The following is a 24,896-nucleotide window of genomic DNA, read 5'->3' as shown; positions in this document are numbered from 1 at the left end:
CTAATACAAGTACGGTAATGCAATCTCTTTATAATGAAAGTTGGACTTACAAATTTAGAATTATGTAAAAAAACTGCATTAAAAAAAAAAATATAAAATTTTAGAGCCCCAAGTCCACTTAGTCCTACTTCTTGTTCAGCCAATCGCTCAGACAAACAAGTTTGTTTACATTTGCAGGAGATAATGCTGCCGGCTTCTTGTTTACAATGTCACCTGAAAGTGAGAACAGGCATTCTCATGGCACTGTTGTAGCCAGTGTCACGAGATATTTGTGTGCCCGATGCACTAAAGATTCATATGTCCCTTCATGCTTCAACCACCATTCCAAGAGACATGCGTCCATGCTGATGATGGGTTTTGCTCGATAACAATCCAAAGCAGTGCGGACTGACACATGTTCATTTTCATTATCTGAGTCAGATGCCACCAACAGAAGATCGATTTTTTTTTTTTTTTTTTTTTTTTTTTTTGGTGGTTCGGGTTCTGTAGTTTCCACATCAGAGTTTTGCTCTTTTAAGACTTCTCAAAGCATGCGTCACACCTCATCCCTCACCGATTTTGGAAGGCCCTTCAGATTCTTAAATCTTGGGTTGAGTGCTATAGCTATCTTTAGAAATCTCACATTGGTACCTTCTTTGCATTTTGTCAAATCTGCAGTGAAAGTGTTCTTAAAATGAACAACGTGTGCTGGGTCATCATCCGAGACTGCTATAACATGAAAATATATGGCAAAATGCTGGTAAAACAGAAAAGGGAACATACAGTTCTCCCCCAAGGAGTTCATTCACAAATTTAATTAACACATTATTTTTTGAGCGTTATTGGCATGGAAGCATGTCCTCTGGAATGGTGGCCGAAGCATGAAGGGGCATACGAATGTTCAGCATATCTGGCACGTAAATATCTTGCAGTGTCTGCTACAAAAGTGCCATGCAAATGCCTATTCTCACTTTCTGGTGACATTGTAAATAAGAAGAGGGCAGCATTATCTCTTGTAAATATAAACAAACTTGTTTGTCTTAGCGGTTGGCTGAACAAGAAGTAGCACTGAGTGGACTTGTAGGCTCTGAAGTTTTACATTGTTTTGTTTTTGAGTGCAGTTATGTAACAAAAAAAAATCTACATTTGTAAGTTGCACTTTCACCATAAAGAGAATGCACTACAGTACTTGTCTGAGGTGAATTGAAAAATACTGTTTTTTTGTTTATCATTTTTACAGTGCAAATATTTGTATTAAAAATACACTTTGATTTCAGTTACAACACAGAATACAATACATATGAAAATGTAGAAAAACATCCAAAATGTTTAATAAATTTCAATTGGTATTCTATTGTTTAACAGTGCAATTAAAACTGTGATGAATGGTGATTGATTTTTTTAATCGCGATTAATTTTTTTTTTAGTTAATCGCGAGAGTTAACTGTGATTAATCAACAGCCCTAATTTTAACCTGTAAAGTTCTAAATGACCTGATATCTGACCATCTAAATATTTATCTAGACTAGAGGATTTTAGTGTTTGTTTGTAACCAGGCACAAGTATTACCAGCATGGCTGCAGTTGCATTTATTCCAAGCAGTTTACACCATTGTTGCATTCTGCCCCAGGAATCTACACCATGCGCAGTGCCTGTACAGACTGAAAGCCTGATGTTTCAGTGGCACCAGTGCTATTGTCCCTCCAAGCGCAATCCTACAAGTCTGTTGTTAAGGCTTTGAATGAGTTCTCTGGCAAAGGCTTTGGAGCAGTTCTAATATATCTCTTGTAAATGATAAATGCTTCACTTTAGATATACAACTTATATTTTATAAGTAGAAAATGAGTCAAGGCAGAAGAGCTACAGTTTCACTCTCCTCTCCCATTGAACTCAATGGTGAAACTCCCATTGACTTTGCTGTTGAGGGATCAGATCCTAAGGCAATGTATTTACACTGCCTGTAGCCTTGGTCTCCTCCTGGTTGATGCTGCAGCCACTGGCAATATGATTAGAACATGATTCCTACAACTGATTCAGATTTTATCCAAACTAATCAATATAAGAGAAAATGCACGTCAAATTATAAAATATGGAAATTAAGTGACCACACTGGGGGTTTCTTTTAAGTCCATGAATACCTACCAAAAATGACTTCAGACTCTAGCATTTGCTTTCAGATGCAAATGTTGCAGGATGAAATATGAATATTTTGTGACAGAACTGTTCCTCAGAGCACCATGAAAGTGTAAATGTAAACAACCTATTTTGAATGCATATTTCTTCTGACTCACTTTCTATTTACTTTAGATTTTTTTTTAAAGGAGGCACATGCTGTAAACTTGTGAACCTATTAAAGGTTGAACCAGAATCTGAAACCAATCTGTTTTCTTTAACCAACATCATTGCTGTGATCAGTGCAATGAGATTTATTCTTCATCATCTATGTTATCTTTAGGAAAACACAATTTCTGCTCAAAACAGTCTTTGCATGGTGTTTAAATATTGATAAGAATTCCACATTTGCTCGTGAGAGCCTGCAATCATATTCAGCGGTATAAACACAGAGCTATTTCTTATCTACTTAGTGTGCTGTTTTTTGTTACTTTGTTGAATTTTTAGGATATTATGAAAAGTCTTTAAAGGGAAACTGAGAACAATTCAGTATATTCAAACACAAAGCAGCTAGAAGCTTGGGGAATGGGATAGTTTCGGCGAGGGGCAGTGGAATACAGCTCTTACCTCAATTATTTATTATTATTTGTATCATTGTAATGCGTAGGAGCCCCAGTAATGGACCAGGCCCCATTTCTGCTAGGTGCAGTACAAACACAGAACAAAAAAATGATCCCAGCTCCAAAGAGTTTACAATCTAAGAGAAAGCTTACAATCTGAGATCTGTGATTTACATTTGAACTATTTAAGTAGTGTCCTGAAATTCATCTAGGTATTTTTTTTTGCACTGGGATACATTTTTCAGTGCCTGGATTTTAGCCAGATGACTCAACGCAGCCTTGTATGAGCAATGGAATAACTCTAGGACTATTTTCCTCTTTATTTGCAAGCATGTTATTAGGTGAAATGCAGAGCTCATTATAAAGTATATATAATTGTAGTCTTTCTGAGAATGTTAACAGTTGGACTTGAGCTTGTAGGAGGAGATGAACTTTGAGCCATGTAAGAAACTCCATTAGTAGAACTCATTAATATGAACAATTTATCTTAAATACATGGCATGTTCCCATTCCTTAGCTATGTAGCTACATAGCTAATCTTTATGTATATTATGCAAAATGGGTTTTATGTAAAAGGAACTATTTATAAGCTATGCAGAATTATTGATTGGTTTTAACCAGGGCCAGCCTTATGGGTGGGCGACATGGTCAGGTGGGTGCCGTCTGACTGCCACAAGCTGGTGCTCCTGGGCTGCCAGAGCAGGGGTGAGTGTGGGCAAGCCCAGGACTGGAACTCTGGCCAGCCGGGCGGGAGGGAGGGCAATGCCGCCCAGAGCTGCCAGCCTGGCGGGGAGGGCCAGGCAGCAGGGCTCGTCCCTGCGGAGCAAGTGGGCCAGCCCCAGGGCCCCCCCATTCCCACAACAGGGATGGTGGCTATGCACCCTCTTTCCTCCTGGTAGGTGGTCAGGGGGCTCTATGTCTCGGGGAGCCCCCAGGCTCAGAAACTCCTCCCTGTGCAGCCCAGCCAAGCTCCAGGGCCAGGAGCTGGTCCTCATGCCTTGTGTCCCATGCTGCTGTTCAAAAACTAAAAGAAAGGGCACCCAGGGAGCCATTTTCCTTAAGGCCAGCCCGGGTTTTACCTTTTGTGGATCTGTGCCGAAGATCCATGCACTGGCAGAAGAGTTTTTAGGATCTACTTTTTTACTGGGAACTGTCAAAGAAATGATCCCAAACCATTTTGAGTTAGATGAAATCACTTATGTTTGTAGATTATGTTGGTATTTACTGAGTTGTGTTTGTCAAGCAAGTCTGAGGTTGTCAAACGTTAAAAGCTGTGTCTGACACAGGGCACAAAAGCAATTCTGTGTTCATAGCCAACCTGGGGTCTAGTTAATTAAAGAGGCAGTAAGGTGGAGGAGAAAATATGTTTCGCATGCCTATTGCACACAGCAGTCTCCTCATGGTGTTTAAGTCTTTCTGTATGCTCTTCTTTTCTGATGATTCTTCTCCCACTCTTAGTTCTGGTCTTTTTTTCATACCTCCCGCCAGTACTTTGAACAATTCCCCATTTCACGTACTCAATGGCATTACCTTTCCCTCTTCAAATCCCCCCTTAAAACGCTCTTATTCTGTGATGTTTTCTTCCATTGATGCATACACCTCTACATACTTGCATTTGCACTATTTTTCTGTGTATTGCAGTTGTCTGACGTAGAAATTTCAGGACAGGGACCATGACTTCTTTTTAATGTTTTAACATTTATGGCATGTCACTGATGATAACAACAGATCCTGCAATAAATAATTGAAGAATCTCATTTGATTTTCTTTCCTCTTTGTTTTGTTGTAGGTTTATAGCTAAACCCTGTGCCTTAGGTCTTAAAGTCCAGGCCAATGGACCACAGAAAGCCCAACCGAATGCTATTCTGGAAAAAGTTTTCACTGCAATTACAAAGGTACAGTATTTACCTAACATGTTCATTTTATAAAAGGTGATATGATGCTTTAACTGCGTAAAGTAAGATAATTTCAAGTGAAGCCAAAGAACCATGGCTTAACAACCATGTAAAAGAAGCAGTGAGAGATAAAAAGACTTCCTTTAAAAAGTGGAAGTCAAATCCTAGTGAGGCAAATAGAAAGGAGCATAAACGCTGCCAAATTAAGTGCAAGAATGTAATAAGAAAAGCCAAAGAGGAGTTTGAAGAACGGCTAGCCAAAAACTCCAAAGGTAATAACAAAATGTTTTTTAAGTACATCAGAAGCAGGAAGCCTGCTAAACAACCAGTGGGGCCCCTTGATGATCGAGATACAAAAGGAGCGCTTAAAGACGATAAAGTCATTGCGGAGAAACTAAATGGATTCTTCGCTTCAGTCTTCACGGCTGAGGATGTTAAGGAGATTCCCAAACCTGAGCTGGCTTTTGTAGGTGACAAATCTGAGGAACTGTCATGGATTGAAGTGTCACGAGAGGAGGTTTTGGAATTAATTGATAAACTTAACATTAACAAGTCACCGGGACCAGATGGCATTCACCCAAGAGTTCTGAAAGAACTCAAATGTGAAGTTGCGGAACTGTTAACTAAGGTTTGTAACCTGTCCTTTAAATCGGCTTCTGTACCCAATGACTGGAAGTTAGCTAATGTAACGCCAATATTTAAAAAGGGCTCTAGAGGTGATCCTGGCAATTACAGGCCGGTAAGTCTAACGTCTGTACTGGGCAAAGTAGTCGAAACAATAGTTAAGAATAAAATTGTCCGACACATAGAAAAACATAAACTGTTGAGCAATAGTCAACATGGTTTCTGTACTAGGGTAAATGAAAGGAGAATTTGGCCCATTATGTACCAAATTAAGCCTCAGAGATTAAAGAGGCTAGGACTCTTCAGCTTAGAAAAGAGGAGATTAAGGGGGGATATAATAGAGGTATATAAAATCATGAGTGATGTGGAGAAAGTGGATAAGGAAAAGTTATTTAGTTATTCACATAATACAAGAACTAGGGGTCATCAAATGAAATTAATAGGCAGAAGGTTTAAAACAAATAAAAGGAAGTTCTTCTTCATGCAGCACACAGTCAACTTGTGGAACTCCTTACCTGAGAAGGTTGTGAAGGCTAGGACTATAACAGAGTTTAAAAGAGAACTGGATAAATTCATGGTGGTTAAGTCCATTAATGGCTATTAGCCAGGACGAGTAAGGAATGGTGTCCCTAGCCTCTGTCTGTCAGAGGATGGAGATGGGTGGCAGGAGAGAGATCACTTGATCATTGCCTGTTAGGTTCACTCCCTCTGGGGCACCTGGCATTGGCCACTGTCGGTAGACAGGATACTGGGCTAGGTGGACCTTTGCTCTGACCCGGTACGGCCTTTCTTATGTTCTTATGTTCTTATGTAACTATTAATGCAATGTTAAGATTTCACAGTTAAAAGCAGAAAATGCAAATGTAAAGAGTCTGTTACCCATGCTAGCTTTGCAACGTGGGCAAGCCCTTCATGGCATACATGTTAGAATATGACAGTATCATACCAAGCTACACATTTAACCAGGAAAACTGGAATAGAAAATACTCCATGGGTATCATGTGGCTGCTTATATTAACATTCATTTTTGTATTTTAATTTTTTGTGGGGGGAGGTCAGAGGGGGTTGGACAAATGTGGGGAAATGTTATTCTTTATCAGTAATGTTAGCATGTCAATGTTCCAGATTTGGATTTGGGTTTTACAACTCTCAGGTGAATTGGGAAGGATGGGGCTCTCTTGGTTGGCTGATATCTATTTGTATTGTGATGGCTATTCTTCGCATTAGAAAAAGCTAGGAAAATATTTTTTAGCAATGAATTTTTGCAACTTGTGGAATTCTGTAGGATACAGCAAAATGATAGGGAAGCCTTAAACTAATTTTTGCCCCTTTGTGCAGCTAATTTTCTCTTGCCCTTCAGATAAAGGCTGTGGGTTTCCATATTTGTGGATTTTGTTGGTGAAATGTTTACAGATTGTCCTAGCAGCAGTTTCTGACACTGTCTGATCCTCCTGATCAGGCTAGACAGCGAGAATGCAGTGATGATCAGGTGTCGTTATCCTCGTCTAAAGATCTTAGCATATGCCCACTTCGTTTGGACAGATATCACGAGAGGAAGCTTTCCTCTGCTTTTAGTCATTCTTCCCATTTTACATTAACACCAACCTGCAGCTGAACATAGCACCACATCTCAGCTGGCCTGTGGCTTTGCAGGCATCTTTTTCACAAAGAACAAAATCAGGATTTTATACTGGCCATTTTTTCAGGGTTAAAGTTACCAGAGGCGGTGTTGAAGAGGATGAAATATGCCTGGAGAGCTCTAGGTGCTGGCCGCCTGCCTACGCATCTTGCGTCAGGGGAGCTGATTTCCTTCTTGGTTTGGTAGTCTACCCTTCTAATAAGCGTAGGTGCCATGCTCACATTGCTTTGGCTCATTTTGGCAGCATACATGCAGAGGGTGGATCAGATACACCTGCCTGTCTGAAAGGCCCACTACATCTACTCCCTCTCAGATTCAGGGGGAAAGGGAAGGTGTCTTAGAATAATAGACTCAGAGATCCTGTAGAAAAATACAGGGCTTCTCTGTGTTAAGATTCAGTCTAATCCCTGCTGAGTTATGTTAGCTGGTGCATAGAACTAGCTCCAGTGAGAATATAACGGAGAATGGGGAATCCACTTAGAGCTGCAAAGGAATGTAGATACTTACACTCTGGCAAGGAACTGGCTGATGAACCTCTGGCAGGTGCTGGAGGATCATTTTCATGCTTACTAGTCCAGTGTCTGGTGTGAACCACAAGTTGTGATGGTCTGGCTAAGTTCCATGACTGCACAGAGCAGGGGGCTGATTTCCAGGCCCCACCCCAGCATCCTGGTCGTGCTGTTTGGCAAGCCACACTTACAAACCACTGCCAGCAAGTTGGTCATTTTTGTTACGTGCCAGATGCTACAGTTGTACCCAGGCAAAACTCTCACTGGCTACAGTTAATGCTCTGCCTGTATAAGCCCTATGGGTGTCGACTCCAAATGACTTTTTTAAAAAGAAAAACAAATGACTGAACTGATTAAAATTCAGCTTTAAAGAAAAAATACCCTTTTCTCCCTTGTTCCCTTTTCTGGGGACTCAGATACCAAATTTCAGCCTGGAGGGGATTTTATTTCAGGTTTATTAATCCATGGAATTTTAGGAGTTTATATAATGGAAACTTTCACACAGTCTTAACTATAGCAGCACTTGCATTTCATCCACCATATCAAATTGGCTTATTGGAGCAAATCTTATCCCCAGGAAAACAGATGCACAGAGTGAATTATCAGGATAATTTTTAAAAAATGTGATGGGTGACATTGGAATGTACTTAGTGTGGAATATTGTACACAGAGCATCAACAGACAATTTGAAATGTATCCCCTTCCCCTGTTTCCCATGTAGTGCTCAAGTCCAGTAAATTTCAGTTTTCCTTCACCTTATGCGTGCTACAGTATGCAGCGTAACCTCTACTCCAATGTAGTAACAGTCATGTTTGCTGCTGTTGAAAATGACTACTTAAAGCTAATTTTACTGAGCATGTCTGTCTCAGTTGCTAAGGTGACTTCCTTTGAAACTGTCACTTTAAAAATAGAAAGTGTAGTTTTTGAATATTAATGTATAGGAAAATGTGTTTCTCTGTGTCAGTTGAACAATCCCCTTGTTCATGTCAACAGTTACATCAGTTACACATACACAGAGTGATGAAAGAGACAAGGTTCATGCTGAGCAGTTTTGCAGGCCCCATTGCTCAAGGAGTGTATAGCATTTGATAGGCAGGGAGTGCTAGAGATGAGGTTGCAGAAAAGGTTTCAGTTATAACTAGGCGTGGAAAGATTAGTTTTTTACTGGTAAATGTCAGAAAATGTTGAATTCACCAAACACACACACTGCTGAAGAAATATATTTCCATTGATAATAAGAAAACGTAAGAAAAATGCTACCTGAGAACCTAATAGAGTTTGATTTAAGGATATTTATTTTGTATATTCTGATGTGTTGAAAATTTGTGTTTTTAACGGTTATAAAACTTCAACTTTTTGAATCTCAACATCTACCGTCATTAAATAATTGTCTGATCACTCCCTTGTCTGACTCACCTTTAATTTTGTACAACTGTGAAAATTTAAAGAGATGAAAAATAGAAAAAAAAAGCTTAAAAATAAATATTGATATTACCCATCAAACTGATATATATATATATATATATATATATAAAATTGAATTCTGCCAAGCCAATTTGTAACCTCCTGTTTTCCCCAATAACTTTTAAAACTTCTCTATGTAGCTGCATTGCCTTAGCCCCTTTTATTAGAGTACTGTTTTTGATTATACATCCACCAATAGGTGTTTTGTATGAAGAGACTTTGCCGTACTTCCAGTTGTCCATGAGGCTGGCAGAGAGCTAGGGTAGAGCCTGTAAGTCCTAGTCATACAGTAGGACTGAGTTCTTTATGACCAGACTTAGGGGTCTAAATATAAAACAATATTATGATATCTTTTATGAAGATAAAATGCACCTGCAGTCATTTTATCACTTTTTGTTCTGTAGCATCCAGATGAGAAGAGACTGGAAGGCCTCTCCAAGCAGCTGGACTGGGATGTACGCAGTATTCAGCGTTGGTTTCGACAAAGACGCAACCAGGAAAAGCCCAGCACTCTTACAAAGTTCTGTGAGAGCATGTAAGGAGCTGTGTTCTTTCTTGCATGTTTTACATTTTTAATAGGCTTCCTTTGTTAAGTGCCCCGGTTGTAATGTTTCTCCTCAAAATGAAGGAATTAATTTATCCTTGAACTGAGAGAATCTTCTTTTCTCAAAGGAAATCAGATAGGCACTTGAAGAGCACAGGAGCAAGAATATACTGAAAGGATCCTTTAGAATGTTATTGAAACAATGCATGTAAATTAAACTGGGGGAAGTTTAGAGACACTAGAACACAGAGAGGAAAACGAGAGTGGTGATGCAAAGTTATGGGCGTGGCAAGCTGGTTCTTTGGGGCAAAATTGCTTGAAAAACTTATTTGTAGCTATGAGATATTCATCTTTATATCACAGTTTTGAAGCAATATAATTTGAAAGAAGCTAGAGATGGGGAGGTGGACATGAAGACATATTGGGTCACCTAGCCCATCCCTGTTATCAGAGCAGGATGGTTTCCTGTTCTGTCATTTTCTAGCACTTTTTTCTGATCCAGATTTAATAAGTCTGAGCAATTTAAGCCCCCCCCCCCCCCCCCCACTTCCTTTGGGAGGTTATTCCGCAATGTACTTGAGTTTACTTTAGGAAATCTTTCCTGATGCCTGTTCGCTTTAAAAACAGATCTTCTCATATCGAGCCTTTGCTAGATAGAACCCCATTGTTTTTAGAATCTAAATTACATTTCCATGCTGTATTAAGCATTTTAATGCTTAATCTGTACTGAAAGAGCCTCGAAAATTAAATCTACTTAAAATATTAGAGCAATTTTTTCTTAAAAGGAACTAAGTGATAGATCGTTACCTTATAATGAATGTGAAGGGAGAACATTCTTCTGTTGCTTTCTTCTGATTCATTCCAAGAACCAGCCCAATGGTACCGAGGAACATGTTGCTCTATAGACATGGAAGGTCACACATTTGAGGCAAGATTTACTCCCTCTGGGGTCGGGAGATGTGACAAGCACTGTGGCGGCAGGAAAGAAATATTGGGCATACAATTTCCAACACACCCTTTCTGGTATACCGGTTACATTATTGCTGGCTCAAGAATCCACTTGTGCATCCTGTTAGTCGGGGGAAAGCCGTTAGGTAGCAGATGTCAGCAGAAGTAGAAAAACCAAGGCTGGAGTTGAGGATAAAATATTAAAGAGGCTCTTGAGAATCCTTAGGTGCTTTTAAAAATACTGTGAATCAGTGTCAGCAGGTTTTGCTTGTTCAGCAGACCTTACTGCACTGCATGTTTCTCTTCTGTATTTTATATTATTTCTCTATTTAGGGTTTCCTAAACCTTGCTTTAGCATTCACTCCTCTGCAGGATGGGTCAGAATCTGACTCTTAAAAATAACAGTTGATTCATCTGGACATTTATTCTCAAAACAAACACAAATGTGGTACACTAGTAGCAGCCTTTTATTTATATTGAGACAAGGACTGAATGAGGGGTGAAAGTCTGGAGGTGTTTCTGTTAAACAGATTTGCCATCTAAGCTCAGAGAGCTGGAATGATTTGTCATATAAAACATGACAAATTGTGCCAGTGCAATTGCCTGTTAGATAAACAGAGGCCCTTATTCATCAGAGCTCTTAATTCATTTCCTTCACATTTACAGATAAAATCCATTGTTTTAATATTTAGTAATACCAGGGTAAGATTCTGGATCTTTTTGATGGCAGAAGCTGGTGATCTTAATCATTTTAATTTGCAGAAGAATCACATTTTGTTGTTGTTAATGATTTCAGTTAATTTTCCCTGGGGATTGTAATTTGTATACTATCCCCCTAGCGCTAACCTGGGAAAGGACAGGGATTTTAACAGCTTTCTAGACCTTTGCTACTGTTCATACGTTGTATTTTTAGCTCTTTGATGTACGGTTCCATAACTTGAGTCAAATTTTGCTCTTTTACACCGCTGGGCCTGAACCAGTGTAACTGGGAGTGGAATTTGGCTCTTCATTCTGCAAGTGGAAGGGAAGCACTGAAGAGTTTGCAGCTGAATTCAACACCGAAGGATACTTCTAGAGTACTCGTTTTGGGGCAGGTTCATCACTGACTTACAGCTTATGCAGTTCCATTGATTTCACAGGGGGTAATTGGTGCTGAATTTGAGCTACGTTGGGCAAAAGGTGTCTGAAGCATGGACAATGCAGCTGGGAAAAAATGTGCAGTAATGAGATAACATCTTTTGCGGGGGGAGAGGTGACTTAATTTTTTTTTAAAACTCCTCAGTAAAAGAAAGTGCAAAAATGAGACCAAGATGTAATGTAACAGCAAGACAGTTAATCTATTAAAAAAAATTAAGTGCCAGTTTCATTCAAGAGTCATTGGGCACTCATACGATATAAATATTTAATAGCAATAATAATAATACATGCGGCTCCAAAAGAAGCTAAATGACATCTCTGGTAAATATTAACAGTTGAGTAGAGGCTCGGCAGAGTCAAATTTTGTCTGCATGTGATTCCAAGTGGCTGTTGCTTGTGTTATCCAAGGGCAGAAATTGGCCACACACGTACAGATAGTGTGAGGATATACTCTTCCAGCATTCAGAATGCCCAGCAACCTGTTACCATGCTAGCATTGTCAGTGATATCAGAAATGATGCAATATATAGCGTCAAATGGTAACCAGGCAGCAAAGTGGCATGTCCAGTTTTTGGCTCATCTATTTAATAGGGATAGAGTTGTTGGACTTTCATTTGAATAATGTGCCAAATCACTGTAGACTCTCCCTTCCCAATATCATTTGTTGTCTAGTTCAATTCATATCCATCTACATTGGGGCACCTGGAGTATTGCCCCAATCAGAAAGATTAGCCAATTTGGAGTAAAAAGAAAAAAAGTATCTCTGCCCCAATTCTGTGGACTATGCTTAACTGTTAATTTAATGGGATCGCCATTTGTAGATGAAGAATCCATGTGTGGGCAGCTGCTTTGGAATGCCAGGCTGCATAAAGCACATGTTCACAGAGAAGGGGTTGGCTCCAAATCTGCTGTAGCAGGGATTCGCTGAATATTCCAGTATCCACAGCGAAGCACAGCAGGGTCCTTTGAGATGTTCCCTTAAGTAACAAGTACGCATAGAGCTACGGCAAGGTAACCGCAATCTCCTTCATACAGTTTTGACCAAATTCTGGCACTGTCCTTCCAGGGATAATCTCATCCCTGCCAGCAACTGAAATAAATCTACTGCACTTTGGAGATAAAATAAAAGCACATTTATCAAATGTAGAGCAGATCAAATTTTTTTTTACAAACCTCTTTTTCCCCATAGAAAAACGCTGTTTTGTCAAAACCAAATGTTTCTAGGTCCATGACTAAATTTCTGGAGAGAAAGCGACCCACTCCATAATAGGCAATAGCCCAGTGGTCGTGGCACACACCATTGGGCTATAGACTCAGTCTCTTTCTGTGGCCCAGTGACTAATTATTTATACAAAGTGGAACAGCTCCAAAGGGTGGTGCAGAAAGACAGATTCTATAGCCTGGTGGTTGTGGCACTCACCTGGGATGGGCTACCTAGAGTCAAGTCCTTAGTTCAAATCACGCAGAGCAAGACATCAACCTGTGTCTCCCACATCTCAGTTGAGTACCCCGACTGCTCGGCTATTAGCTGTTCTAGAGCATGTGCGTGTATGTTTCTGTCTTTCTCAAAACTTTTCTTTGGGGAGGGAAAGATCTCTGTTTTGTTGTATGTCTGGGAGTTCAGATACTATGGGGATGAGTGCCATGGAAATTCCTGTACCTGAGACCAAATAAATAAAACCTGGCAAACTGTAGGGGGAAAATTGAGGTATTGTGGTATCACTTAATAAGAACAGTTTTGTTTCTTTTTTAAAAAGTGTCCAAATGATGATTATTTTAGGTATTGACAGGTAGATCGGTTGTGTCATCCGTAATCCGATCATTTACAACTTGCGCGTGAGAGTTAGCAATGAGGTTTTGTGTGGTAAGTGTGAAGGGCACCCAATAATGTTAACCTCAGCTCTTTTGCAATTCTCCAGCATGCTTAAGCGTGTAATAAACCTGATTGTATTAGCTGAAGCCGAGTGAATATGCAAAATTAATGCTGCCTCTTCTTTTGTTGCTTTGTAGGAATTTGTTTTGGAGCAAAAAGCCACAGACCTTGGCCCTTTCCTCATAATGGGTCCAGTGATTTAAGGGTAGAGAATTTATGGGGAATTGTTGTACATGCTAAGTAGGCTTGGGATCTTCTTCCATCCTGGCTTCCTGGACTGCTGCTGTTCTCTGTTGTTCCTTTTCCCTCACTGACCCAGCTTCCCCTAGAACCTTCCAAGTTACTTCCATTGATTTCAACACAAATTGGATTAGACCCTCACGCTCCGTTTTGTGTGTACATGGCATACAAGGAAATCAGAAGGGACTGTGACAGACTAATCATTTCCTGCAATATTCTGAATGAACTTTACTGAATTAGGTTGAACTTTGTTGAATTAGGTTTAATACCTTTGGGGTCGATTGTATTAAAAATGCAATTGTGTATGTGTTATTGGGGAATTGTGTGTATGTAACTTCTCTAGGAGACTGGCTAATGCACTCTCTGGAAGGTATTATGAACTTCAAAGGCTTTTGGGACCAATATGTATGAAGTGGATTTACTAGGAAGTATTTGGGTGTAAGGGGAATGCAAATGACCCACTTCCAATCAGCCCTTTTGAAACTATGCCCTGGGGAGGTGTAACCATGCCTTAGTGGGTCATAACTGAGAATGCCAAATTGAGGACCAGCTGCTGAGAAATAGGGCAAACACAACCCAAAACTGGTGGTTATTCTTTTATAAGATATACCAAGTCAGTCACAAAATTAAACTCCTGTTTCACCACACTGGCTACCAAGAAAACTTAAAGGCAGTTTACTCAGGCATTCCAGTTCTTATATCACCACCAAAAACACTGGATTCAGAGATGAGTGGTTCTTTACAACCAGTCTCATCAAATAATAGGTTCTTCTGATCCTAAAGGACCAGCCACATACCCAGGTCAATATGTAACTTAGACCTTACCCAAAAATCACACTGATGCCAATCCTTTAGTATGTAAAATCTAAAGGTTTATTCATAAAATGAAAGAAAGAAAGGTGAGAGTTCAAACTGGTTAAAGGAATCAATTATTTACAGTAATGGCAAAGTTCTTGATTCAGGCTTGTAGCAGTGATGGAATTAACTGCTGGCTTAAGTCAAGTCTCTGCAGTACATCCACAGCTTGGATGGGTCATTCAGTCTATTGTTCAGAGCTTCAGTTTGTAGCAAAGTTCCTACAGAGGTAAGTAGCAGGAATGAAGACAAAATGGAGGTGTTGCCAGGGCCTTTTATAGCTTTTGGAGGGCATTCCATTGTTCTTACTGTGGAAAATTACAGCAACAAGATGGAGTTTGGAGTCACCTGGGCAAGTCACATGTCCATGCATTTTGCCTAGTCACAGCAGGAAATTTCATTAAGTGTAGATAGGCATCTCCCATGGTCCATTGTCAGTTAAATGTTCTTTCAATGGGCTACTCAATTTGAATAATTCCTCCAAGATGTGCTGGCTAATTACTTTGTGGGCATTCCCCCAGGAGCAAACATTTGAAATCCAAGTACAGACGCTCCTCAACTTACACAAGCGTTCCGTTCCGGAATGCCTTGCATAACTCGAATTTTGCATAAGTCGTAAACGTATCTCTGACCATTATGCCAAAAAAACACAACCCCTCCTATTTCTAGTTTACGAACTTTTTCCGTAAGTGTGGATTTGCATAAGTTGGGTCTTGCGTAACCCGGGGAGTGTCTATATAGAACCAATTCTCATAGCTTCACATCCAAAAATTATACGTGCATACAGACAGCATAAGCATAACCAGCAAATCATAACCTTTTCATATACATCTCACTCGACATCCTTTGTACAATATTTGCTGCAAATATATAACAATGCAAAATCGTACCTCAGTGCCTCATTGTGCTGCAGCGGTGACCGTGGCCATCTGACAACTATGATAGTGGGGCCTTGGTAGGTCTAACTATGCTACATGTCGGACTATCCAATCCAAGGAGGGGGATTGCTCTCTCAGAGGAAAGAGCGTTTTTCCTTCTCCTTAGAGGTTGAAGGCTAGCTAAGCTTGAGGAGGTACGTATGCCTGCACGCCTAGTCAGTGGGATGGCTTAAAGTTAAAGGCTAAAACAACATGAGTAAATGGGTCTTAGTTCCCTGCGTGTCATCAAACCGTTCTTCAGTGCTGGAGTGGAAATTGAGCGACGAGAGGTTGCTAAAAATGTCAGGTGCTAGGCCAACATGGAAAAGGACAACCCTCACTGTGTGTACTTACAATTGTAGGTCGCTGGTGAGGGAGGAAACATTAAGCCATCTGATGGAGAAGGAGAAGAAAAGGATAAGATACGATATCCTCAGTATCTGCGAAACCCGATGAAAGAAGGAGTTGGAAGTCAACTGGAAGGATGGAAGCGCTGTGAGGCTCGGAAAGGGAGATGGCGCTAGAAACGTTGGAGGAGTCGGATTAATCGTCAGTAAGGATTGGGTTTCGAAAGTCATATCATGCCAGCTAATATCATCATGTACTAGTGTGCTGCATCTTCAGATGGAGTCAAAAACTATCCTCAAGGTCATCCAGGCCTACGCTATCACAAGTGCAAGTGAGGACCAAGAAGTGGAAAAATTCTACCAAGAGCTCGAAAGAGTCCTCGCGCAAAAGTCCACTTACACTGTCACAATGGGAGATTTCAACGCTAAGGTCGGGCGAGGGAAAGCTGGTGAAAAGTTCATAGGGAGATACGGTAGCGGCGAAAGAAATGAAAGAGGAGAAAGGCTGGTAACGATGGCAGAAACAAAGAACTGTACATGGCAAACGCCTGGTACAAAAAGAGGATTGCAAAAAGGTGGACGTGGATCGCACCAGACGCAAAGAGTATGAATGAAATCGACTATATTTTAGTCAATAAAAGGTGCATCGTTCAAGACATCTCTGTGGTGAAGCCCTTCAACACTGGCAGTGACCATCGCCTGCTTAGAGCGAAGTTGATTTTTGACAAAGTAGTTCAAAAGAAAGCTTTACAGATGGCAATCAGGAAACAGCGCCTGAAGACATTCGATGAAGCAAAGCTGAAGAAAGTGATTTCTGGATTTGACTGGAGCCAGACGGAAAAGTGTGATGAGGACTATAGTATCTTTGCTGACAACCTGAGATGTTGCATAAAAGCAGCTGAAATTGAAAAGATGAAGAAGGCAAAGGGAAGAATCTTGAACGAAACAAAAAGGTTGTTAGAGAAGTGGAGAAATATGAAAAGGAGCTCTGATAACAACCTCGAGTACTCCATTCTGTGCAAGCTTATACGGCAAAAACTGAAGGACGACTTTGAGAACTTCTGGAAAGAAAAGCTCCTTAAAACAGCTGAATCACTCAAGAGCCTCAGGACATGCAAGCGGGAATTGGCGCAGTATAGATTGAGCGTAACAATTTTGAAGAACAAGGATGGAGAGACAGTAATTGACAGAGCAGGGATGGAGGAGGTCTGCAAGGAGTTCTATACAAAACTGTTCAAATCAAGAATCAACATCCCTCTCCCAACGCTCCAAGAGTCAGAAGAACACGTCCCCCCAATAATCATCAGCGAAGTCTGAAGTGCACTACACCAGATGAAGAAGGGAAAAGCTCCAGGCAAAGATGGAATAACATCAGAAATTATTTCTGCAAGAGGCGGAAAACTTTGGAAGGCCCTCGCTTTAAGATTCAGTCAATATCTCGAAGAAGGAAAAATACCATCAAGCTGGAAGGAGTCGAATACTATCTTGTTGTACAAGAAGAGGGATTGAGAAAATCTTAAGAACTATCTTCCTATATGCCTGCTCTCTCATATCTATCAACTCTTTACAAAGGTGATAACGAACTGACTCTTGCAGAGTCTGGATGAACAACAGATGAGAGAGCAGGCAGGGTTTCGACGAAATTTCAGCATGATCGACCATGTATTTACCCTTAGCCAATACAAACTCCCGCTGTACATTGCTTTCGTCGACTATGAAAAGGCCTTCGATAGCGTCGAGCTCAACGCAATGTTAAAGGTGCTCGCAGAGCAGGGCATTAATACGCAGTACATCAGTTTGTTGAAGGAAGTGAATACTGGATGTACAACAGACATTACTCTCCTCAAAACTCCCCTCCACATCCCAATCGAGAAAGGCGTAAAACAAGGAGATACGATTTCACCGAAACTATTTACTGCCTGCCTTGAAATGGTTATGAACAAGATCAATTGGAGGAGTGGTGATAATATAAATGGAGAACGATTATCTCATCTCAGATTCACGGGTGACATCGTACTAATTGCCGAAAGCACCAACCAACTGCAGAGCATGCTATGAAGACTTGACAAGAAAAGCAGTCAGGTCGGTCTGAAAATGAACCATTGCAAAACGAAATACATGCGATCAGGCATCTTACGAAAAGCCCGAATAACGGTAACAGGAGAAGAAATTGAAGAAGTGGAACAGTACGTATATTTGGGCCAAGAAGTTAATATGCGCCAAGACATGAATGGAGAACTCTCCCGAAGGATTCGGGCAGGATGGTGTGTGTTTAATTCCATCAAGGACATCATCAAAGGAAAAATCGACAAGACTACGCATACAAATATCTTCAATTCAACAGTGCTGCCAGCCATGGCAATGAAACGTGGGCACTGATGAAGAGAGAAGAACAGCGGCTGTCGGTAGCTGAAAGGGTAATGGAACAAGCTATGTTGGGAATTTCCCTTCTGGATCATATCTCAAATGAAATGATTAGAGAACGCAGCGGTGTGAAAGATATTGTCGTGGAAAGCAGATATAATAAGATATGATGAGCGGGCCACATAGCACGGTTCACGGACAATTGGTGGACCACAATCATTACTGAGTGGTACTCGCGAGAACAGAAAAGACCACCTGATCAGCCTTCAAGAAGATGGGAAGATGACATTGTTAAACATTTCGGACGAACGTGGAGAAGAAAGGCAAGAAAGCGAGAAGAATGGAGGACATGTTGTGATCAGCGCAGTCTTAATGACAGCTGAAGACCGATTGATCCAGGATATAACAGTGGTTGCAACAATGATCTATATGGTCATATTTTAATCAGGTAACGTCACAGGAGGAAAACCCATTGTCTATATAAACCCAGAGTATGTCCACACCTTGAATACTGCGTGTACTTCTGGTCGCCCCAGCTCAAAAAAGAGATATTAGAACTGGAAAAGATAAAGAGAAGAGTAACAACGATTAGAGGGATGGAACAGGGGAGGGGAGTGTGACGTTCCCCTGGTGTTACCTGGACCGGTGATTGGCTAGGTCCCTCCACTCCTTAATTCTGGGAGCCAGCCAGCCTTATCCTGCCCTGCTCTGCTGTGAGAACCCCCACTCCTGGGGCATGTAAGCTGCTCCTTGGATTGTGCAACTGAATGACACTAGCCAATATCTCCAGTCCAAGACACAACACTAGGAACCTCCGTCTTGCAGTATCCAGTTATGCCCGCTGGACGCTGCAAGCTTATATGCGTTCGTCAATTTAACAAAGAAATTGATATGCACCAGGCTCGTTATCCCAAGGGGAGTCTCTGACACGCTTCAAACCAAACACACTGCCTCAGGTAGAATAAATAAACACATGGAGGGAGGGATAGCTCAGTGGTTTAAGCAGTGGCCTGCTGATCCCAGGGTTGTGAGTTCAATCCTTAAGGGGGCCATTTGGGGATTTAGTTGGGGATTGGTCCTGCTTTGAACAGGGAGTTGGACTAGCTGGTCCCTTCCAACCCTGATATCCTGTGAGGACAAATGAGAGTGAAAAAATGAAAATGTAAAAGAATGAAGAGCAGTGGGCCTTTTCACCTGTCTTTGAAACAAATGGGTTACCAGTGGTTGCATGCAGGAGAAGGGGCTCTCTCTTCTAGAAGGAACATGCATAGACAGAATTTATCTATCCTCAAGCACTCTCCTCCCCAAGAAAGCAAACTAAGGTTGCTACTCCTTCTTTATTGTTTTGAATTGTATATCTTTTTTCCAAGTGAAATATTACAGTAAGTCCTACAGTAAAGAGAACTGTTTGTCATACCCTTCATGTAAATTTTTTATGGTAGTTTGTGACCTGATGTTCTCTTCACTTTCCTTGAATAGCAGGATAATTCCACATACAAGAGCCTAAACTGGGGGAAAATGGAGACAGCTGCTTTGGATGTTGAGAATTCTGATCTGTGGAGGTGGGAGTCCTGACAAAATGCATCGGAACTCGTGTGTGTGATACATTAATGCAGTAGCAGAAAAACAGAAGGCAATATGCTCCCAGACCTGAATTTTGAATAGCCCTGGCCCACTCAAGGCATCCAAAATATGTGACTCTGTGTGTTGGGGAGTGGAGGGAACGTTGGGGTGTGTGGAATTTATTCAGCTGAAAAGCCAACTTTTCTAAAATGGCCCAATTCTCCATATATCATAGTAGCTTTATAGACGTCCTCATAAAAAGTGGGTTAAAAGACCCATTTAGAAACATGTGGCAGAGCTGCAGTTCTTTCAGGCCCAAATTTGTTTTGGGCAACACAGCATGAGGACCTAAAAGTACACAACAAGAAATATTCCTGGCATGGATCATAATGAGTTGGATTTGGGGTCCTTCGGACTAATCTTGTTGGGGCACTCTGAAGTCCTGCCAACCCTCCAAAGGCTTATGCTGCAGGCTTTAAACACTGCAGGAGCCTAAGCATTGTAGCAGGTACAAGAGCTACAAAGTTAAGCTGCCTAAGCTTTACTCCCCAGTTTTTTTGAAGTTGCTGAAGGTACCGTTTGAAGTTACTGTGACTTGGGAAGCTGGCTTTTCAACTGACCAATATGTTCTCTCCCGTCAGAGCTGCTTTAAAAACTCCCATCCCCTGTTATGCCTTGCTGCTTAGTCAGCTGTGAAGTAATAGGAAGCAACTCCATTACAATTCTGTTTGATTCAGTGAGCTTCGATTTGCAAGCAACAGAACATGGCATTATAGATCTGTATAAGCCTCTGATTCGTCAATAGAAATTTTGAAACACTTCATCTAACACAGTGGAAGACTAACCAGTGTTTCATAAGCAGAAAGAACCAGGGGAACTGGTTTGTAAAGAAAATGTTGCTAGATGTGGGATAAGTGGCTGCCACTGTGCATTATGAGTGCATACATGCAATATGGGGAGAAATTGGGCCATTATTGCAAGTGGAGCAGCTTTAGTTTTAGTTTATTTGTGGGGAACTGTACTTTTAAGAGGCTTTGGTAAGAGCTAGTTGTAACCAGTTATATTATGTAGAAAGCCCATGTTAAGCAGTGCTGAGCTGTTAGAACTGGGACACGGAATGAAGCAGACTTGTGTCCGACTTCTTGGCTCTGAGTGATCATGGACACCATCATAGTGACTACAAGCTACAGGTGAAGTGCTTATGCTCCACTGCTCCTTCCCTTTCTGAATCTCTATTGGACTCTGCTTCTTTTCCACTTTCCTGTTTGGCTCCTGCTCCTGTTGAGACACCTCACAATGAGCTCTTCCTTCCCCCATCTGCAAGAGATGGGCCTTATTTCACCATTCGGGAGGCTGAGGGCCAAATTCAGAACCAAGAGCAGGTACCCCGGCTTTACACCTCTCCTCTGGATTTAGCTCTGAGGCTAGATCTGAATTCTTTGAAGGTGTATCTGGGAGATGCTAGAGCCCCCCAAAGGGGATTGCAGTGCATAGTGTCGGGAACGAAGGTCAGCAGCTGAGTCTGGGAGTAGTTAGCTCTCTCTCTCCAGGCTATCTAATGAATGAGCTACAGCGGAGCTGCCTGATTGGCAGATCCTCCTAATTGGCTGAAGGGAACCAGGAGGTGTGCTCTCAAGGCCAGCAGCAGCAGGAGGTAGCTGGCTGCTCAGTGCTTGTGCCCAGATCTATAATTGCTTCTGTACCTGCCTTGTTCCGAGCCTTGCTCCAGCTCCGCTTCCTTACCCAGCTTCTGATTCCAGCTCTGACCTTTGGTTCTTACTCTGGCTGTAACTAGTAGGACAGATGAGCCCACATCTCAGTTTCTGACACAGAAATCATCTCCTAGCTAAAATGCAGAATTTGCTAACACTGGGCAGACTGTAGTCTCTGTGTGTAGTAGCTAGGTACTGGGGAGGCAACTCTGAAAGATCCTCAAGGAGTTTCCTCCTCCTTTCTTTCTGGAGAGGAGGAGGATATTCCCTCCCTCCCCCCAATCCTTCCCCTGTGGAAGAAGATGAGGGTCCAGCCCACAAGTTCTGCAGTTGGTACGAAGCAGTGTGCCTCTACCCACTCCTTGGCAGCATGGATCCATCGAAACCACCTGTCAAAAGACTCCTGCAGCCATGGCTGACCCTGGGGCCTCTCTAAAGTGGACGGCTGCCTCTGAATAGGGAAAGTGACAGGGTGACAGACTAAGCCCCTACATAGGGATTTCGGGCTCTTCTATTTGATCATCATAGGCTCAGGTGCTAAAACGTTGAATAAAAAAGTTATTGCTGCCAACTCAAGCTGGCAGGTGGGTCCAGTTAGCTGTAACTAGGTTATAAAAGGTGTGAGAGACCTTTTTTTATGGGGCAGAGGAGGTTCTGGAGTGAAGGGGAGTTGGCAGCTAAATGCAGGGAGTAAGTTTGGGCTGAGGTTTATGATGGGTTGTACTGATAACTCACAAACAACCAAACCCCATGAACTTGGGGAGGGGCATTTGGACAGGTAAATTGAGGTCTGTGTGCTGTGGGTGAAGTAGGGAATCTGCCTATTAAAAAGGGGTGTACTGTATTCATTTAGATGGAATAAATGGTGCTAATTTTACAGGATTAGGACAAAATAAATAAACATTATGAATAGGTGCAAGAAAACCCAACAGAAAAATTGAATTAGTTTAAACAAAAATGGCCAACGGATATAAGTGAAGCACTGTGGTGAGAACATACTTGGTAAACAAGAAAATATGGGCATAAAGTTACCTGTGCCAAGGTTGGCCTTATGAAAATGGATGTAATTGGTGGACAAAATAATGAGGATAAAATATGCCACTAACTTTTACCCCTTTTGGGGTTCTTAAAAAGAGACTGAAAAAAATAATCATCCCCCCCTCCCCGCCAGCTCATCCTCCGACCTGCCAGCAGTGCTGCTCATCTTGACTCATCTCAGCTTCCTTGACCTCAATTCAGAAGGAGCAGACTAGGTTAAGGGATTTTCTCCCCAAGAGGAAGGACAGCTGGCCTTGCTACTATTTAAGGAACTTTGTTTTCACCTGTGAGTGTTGAAAGTTGTTACATTATCATGACATCCAATCCTCAGTCTGTCAGTGAGGATATTTAATTCCCTGCACACAAAGGCATGTAAAATGCTGTACTGTTTCTTTTTCCCTTGTTGTGTTGCTTTCTGTCCCCCCTTCTTTCCTCCTGTCCTGTCTCTCATTCTTTTAGCTTTTCATCACATCCTGAAATCAGTTATATTATATTCATCCAAGCCTGCCTTATCTAAGGAGAAAGGATTAAACCAGAGGACATGGTGATTTAATGGTTTCTTGTGGCCTTGAACTCTATGAATTGTTTGAGATATCAGTTGATATAGATTTAATAACAAACACCATTAGTGCGAGGGGAAAAAACAATAAAATACAAAGGACTAGCCCTTTCATCCCACAGCAACATCGGGACATTCAATGAAACCGAAAGGTGAAAAATTCAAAACTGATAAAAAGGAAATGCTTTGTCACATAAGCCATAATTAGACTGGGGAAATAATCGCTACTGGCTATTATTGAGGCCGATAATTTAACAAGATGCAAAGAGGGATTGGATGTTGAGATGGATAACAAGAATATTCAGTGTTGGGTTTATGCATAGTTAATAAACACAGTTTTTTTGGAACCCAGAAGTGTCCATGTTACTTCTTATATTCTTAATATTGTGTGGAGAGCACATACTCAACAACTAGCTAACAATAATGTTGGAAGGGAGATAAACCTTGGGTTTCCAATTTCTAATTTTTAGGGATTAAGATTATGGGGCAGATTACACCACATCTGTCTACTGTGGAGTTTCTTGCATCTTCCTCTGCAGCACTCTGGACACTGTCAGAGAGAGGGTGCTAGATTAAATCAACCTCTGGCCTGATCCAGTAGGGCAGTTTCTATGTTCCTGTGCAAATTTAAGTCAGCATTCTGCACATGGAGCGTTTTGAGTTGTGACCATTTGAGTTGTTACTTTATGGTTCATTAGCTGCTGCTGCTTCTGCTTTAGAAGTGTAGCAGTGATTGGATGTGTGTGTGTGTGTGTGTGTCACTACCATGCTCCTCCGTGAAAGGTTGTGGCAAACTAATAGCTCAAGTCACCGACTGGGCTTTGAAGGAGGGGAACAAGTTACCCTTGTGCACTGAAGGAGAGTAGCCTCTTCCAGGAATCTAGGCCTGAGAGTGTGGAGTCAGAGGTGTGGAGTGAAGGAAGGAAACAAAGGGAATTTGAGGGTGAGCAGTGTTCACAAGGAAAACAAGTTCTGAGATGTTGGCAGGAGCAGAACCATACACTATACAGTTAGGTCAACATAAGGCAGCTGACGTCGACCTAATTATATCAGTGTCTACACTACAGCCTTCCTCCCGCTGATGTAAGGCCGTACTACACTGAGATAATAACTCCATCTCCATGAGAGGCATGAGGCTTATGTCAGTGTGGTTAGGGTGACACAATGTCTGTGCAGACACTGCATTAAATAGATCAGCTGTTGCCAGGCAGCTAGAGCCCAGCTGCCCCTGGATTGCTGGGTGGTTGGGAGCCGGGGCGAGACGCCTGGGTGGCTGGATCCCGCTGCTGGCTGGGAGCCAGGGCAAGAAGGCAGGGCGGCACCCCCTGCCTGCTCCCCCTGAGCCTTGAAAATGACAAGGCTGCCCAACTCCTGGCAGGGAATGGGGAGACGAGAAGCCCTGGGCAGAGAGGGGGGCAGCCTGGCTCGCAGCAGGGAACTGCTAGCAGAGCTGAGAGACTGGGTTCTCAGCTCCCCACCCTGCCCCTCTTAGGTCAGTGGAAGCGCTCCTGGTGAGGATGCGCACGACCGACCCAAGGAGGGTAGTATGGACATGCACCACCATAGTAATTACTTATCTTTGCAGTGTAGACATAGCTGAAGAGGATGTTAGCAGCTACACTGTGAATAGATTGTAGGGGAGCAGAAATGAAAGTCCTGGAGGCCAAAGAGAGGGAGACTGCAGTTAAATTATGAGTCACGATGACTAGGGTGTGGCAGATGAAGAGGAACAGACAAGTTCTTGAGATACAGAACAGGAAAAATGGACCCAATTTGGTATGTGTGTCAGCACTGAATGTAGTCAGCATGTCACATACCATGGTGGTTCTTTATTATTCACATAGCAGAGTTAGATTTACATCGTATTCTGTAGCACTAAAATACACATGGAACTACTGCCCAGAAGAGATTATTACACCCTAATAGCATGCACAAGTGTGGTGCAATGAACACAAGT

At 41.8% G+C, this 24,896-nt stretch overlaps 1 protein-coding gene across 1 annotated transcript in view; it reads left to right on the top strand.

Annotated features, from left to right (window-relative positions):
• The window catches only part of CERS6 (ceramide synthase 6), a 229,234-nt gene that overhangs the window by 63,485 nt on the left and 140,853 nt on the right, over positions 1-24,896 (top strand). The window contains exons 2-3 of the mRNA XM_054043615.1: positions 4,501-4,606; positions 9,247-9,377. Of these exons, the coding sequence (XP_053899590.1) occupies positions 4,501-4,606; positions 9,247-9,377 (237 nt within the window). The remainder of the gene's footprint in view (positions 1-4,500; positions 4,607-9,246; positions 9,378-24,896) is intronic.

Source organism: Malaclemys terrapin, chromosome 11, assembly GCF_027887155.1.
Source record: "Malaclemys terrapin pileata isolate rMalTer1 chromosome 11, rMalTer1.hap1, whole genome shotgun sequence".
NCBI lineage: Eukaryota > Metazoa > Chordata > Testudines > Emydidae > Malaclemys > Malaclemys terrapin.
The sequence above is the reverse complement of the archived record's forward strand: the minus strand, read 5'-3'. Positions and strand labels throughout refer to the sequence as shown.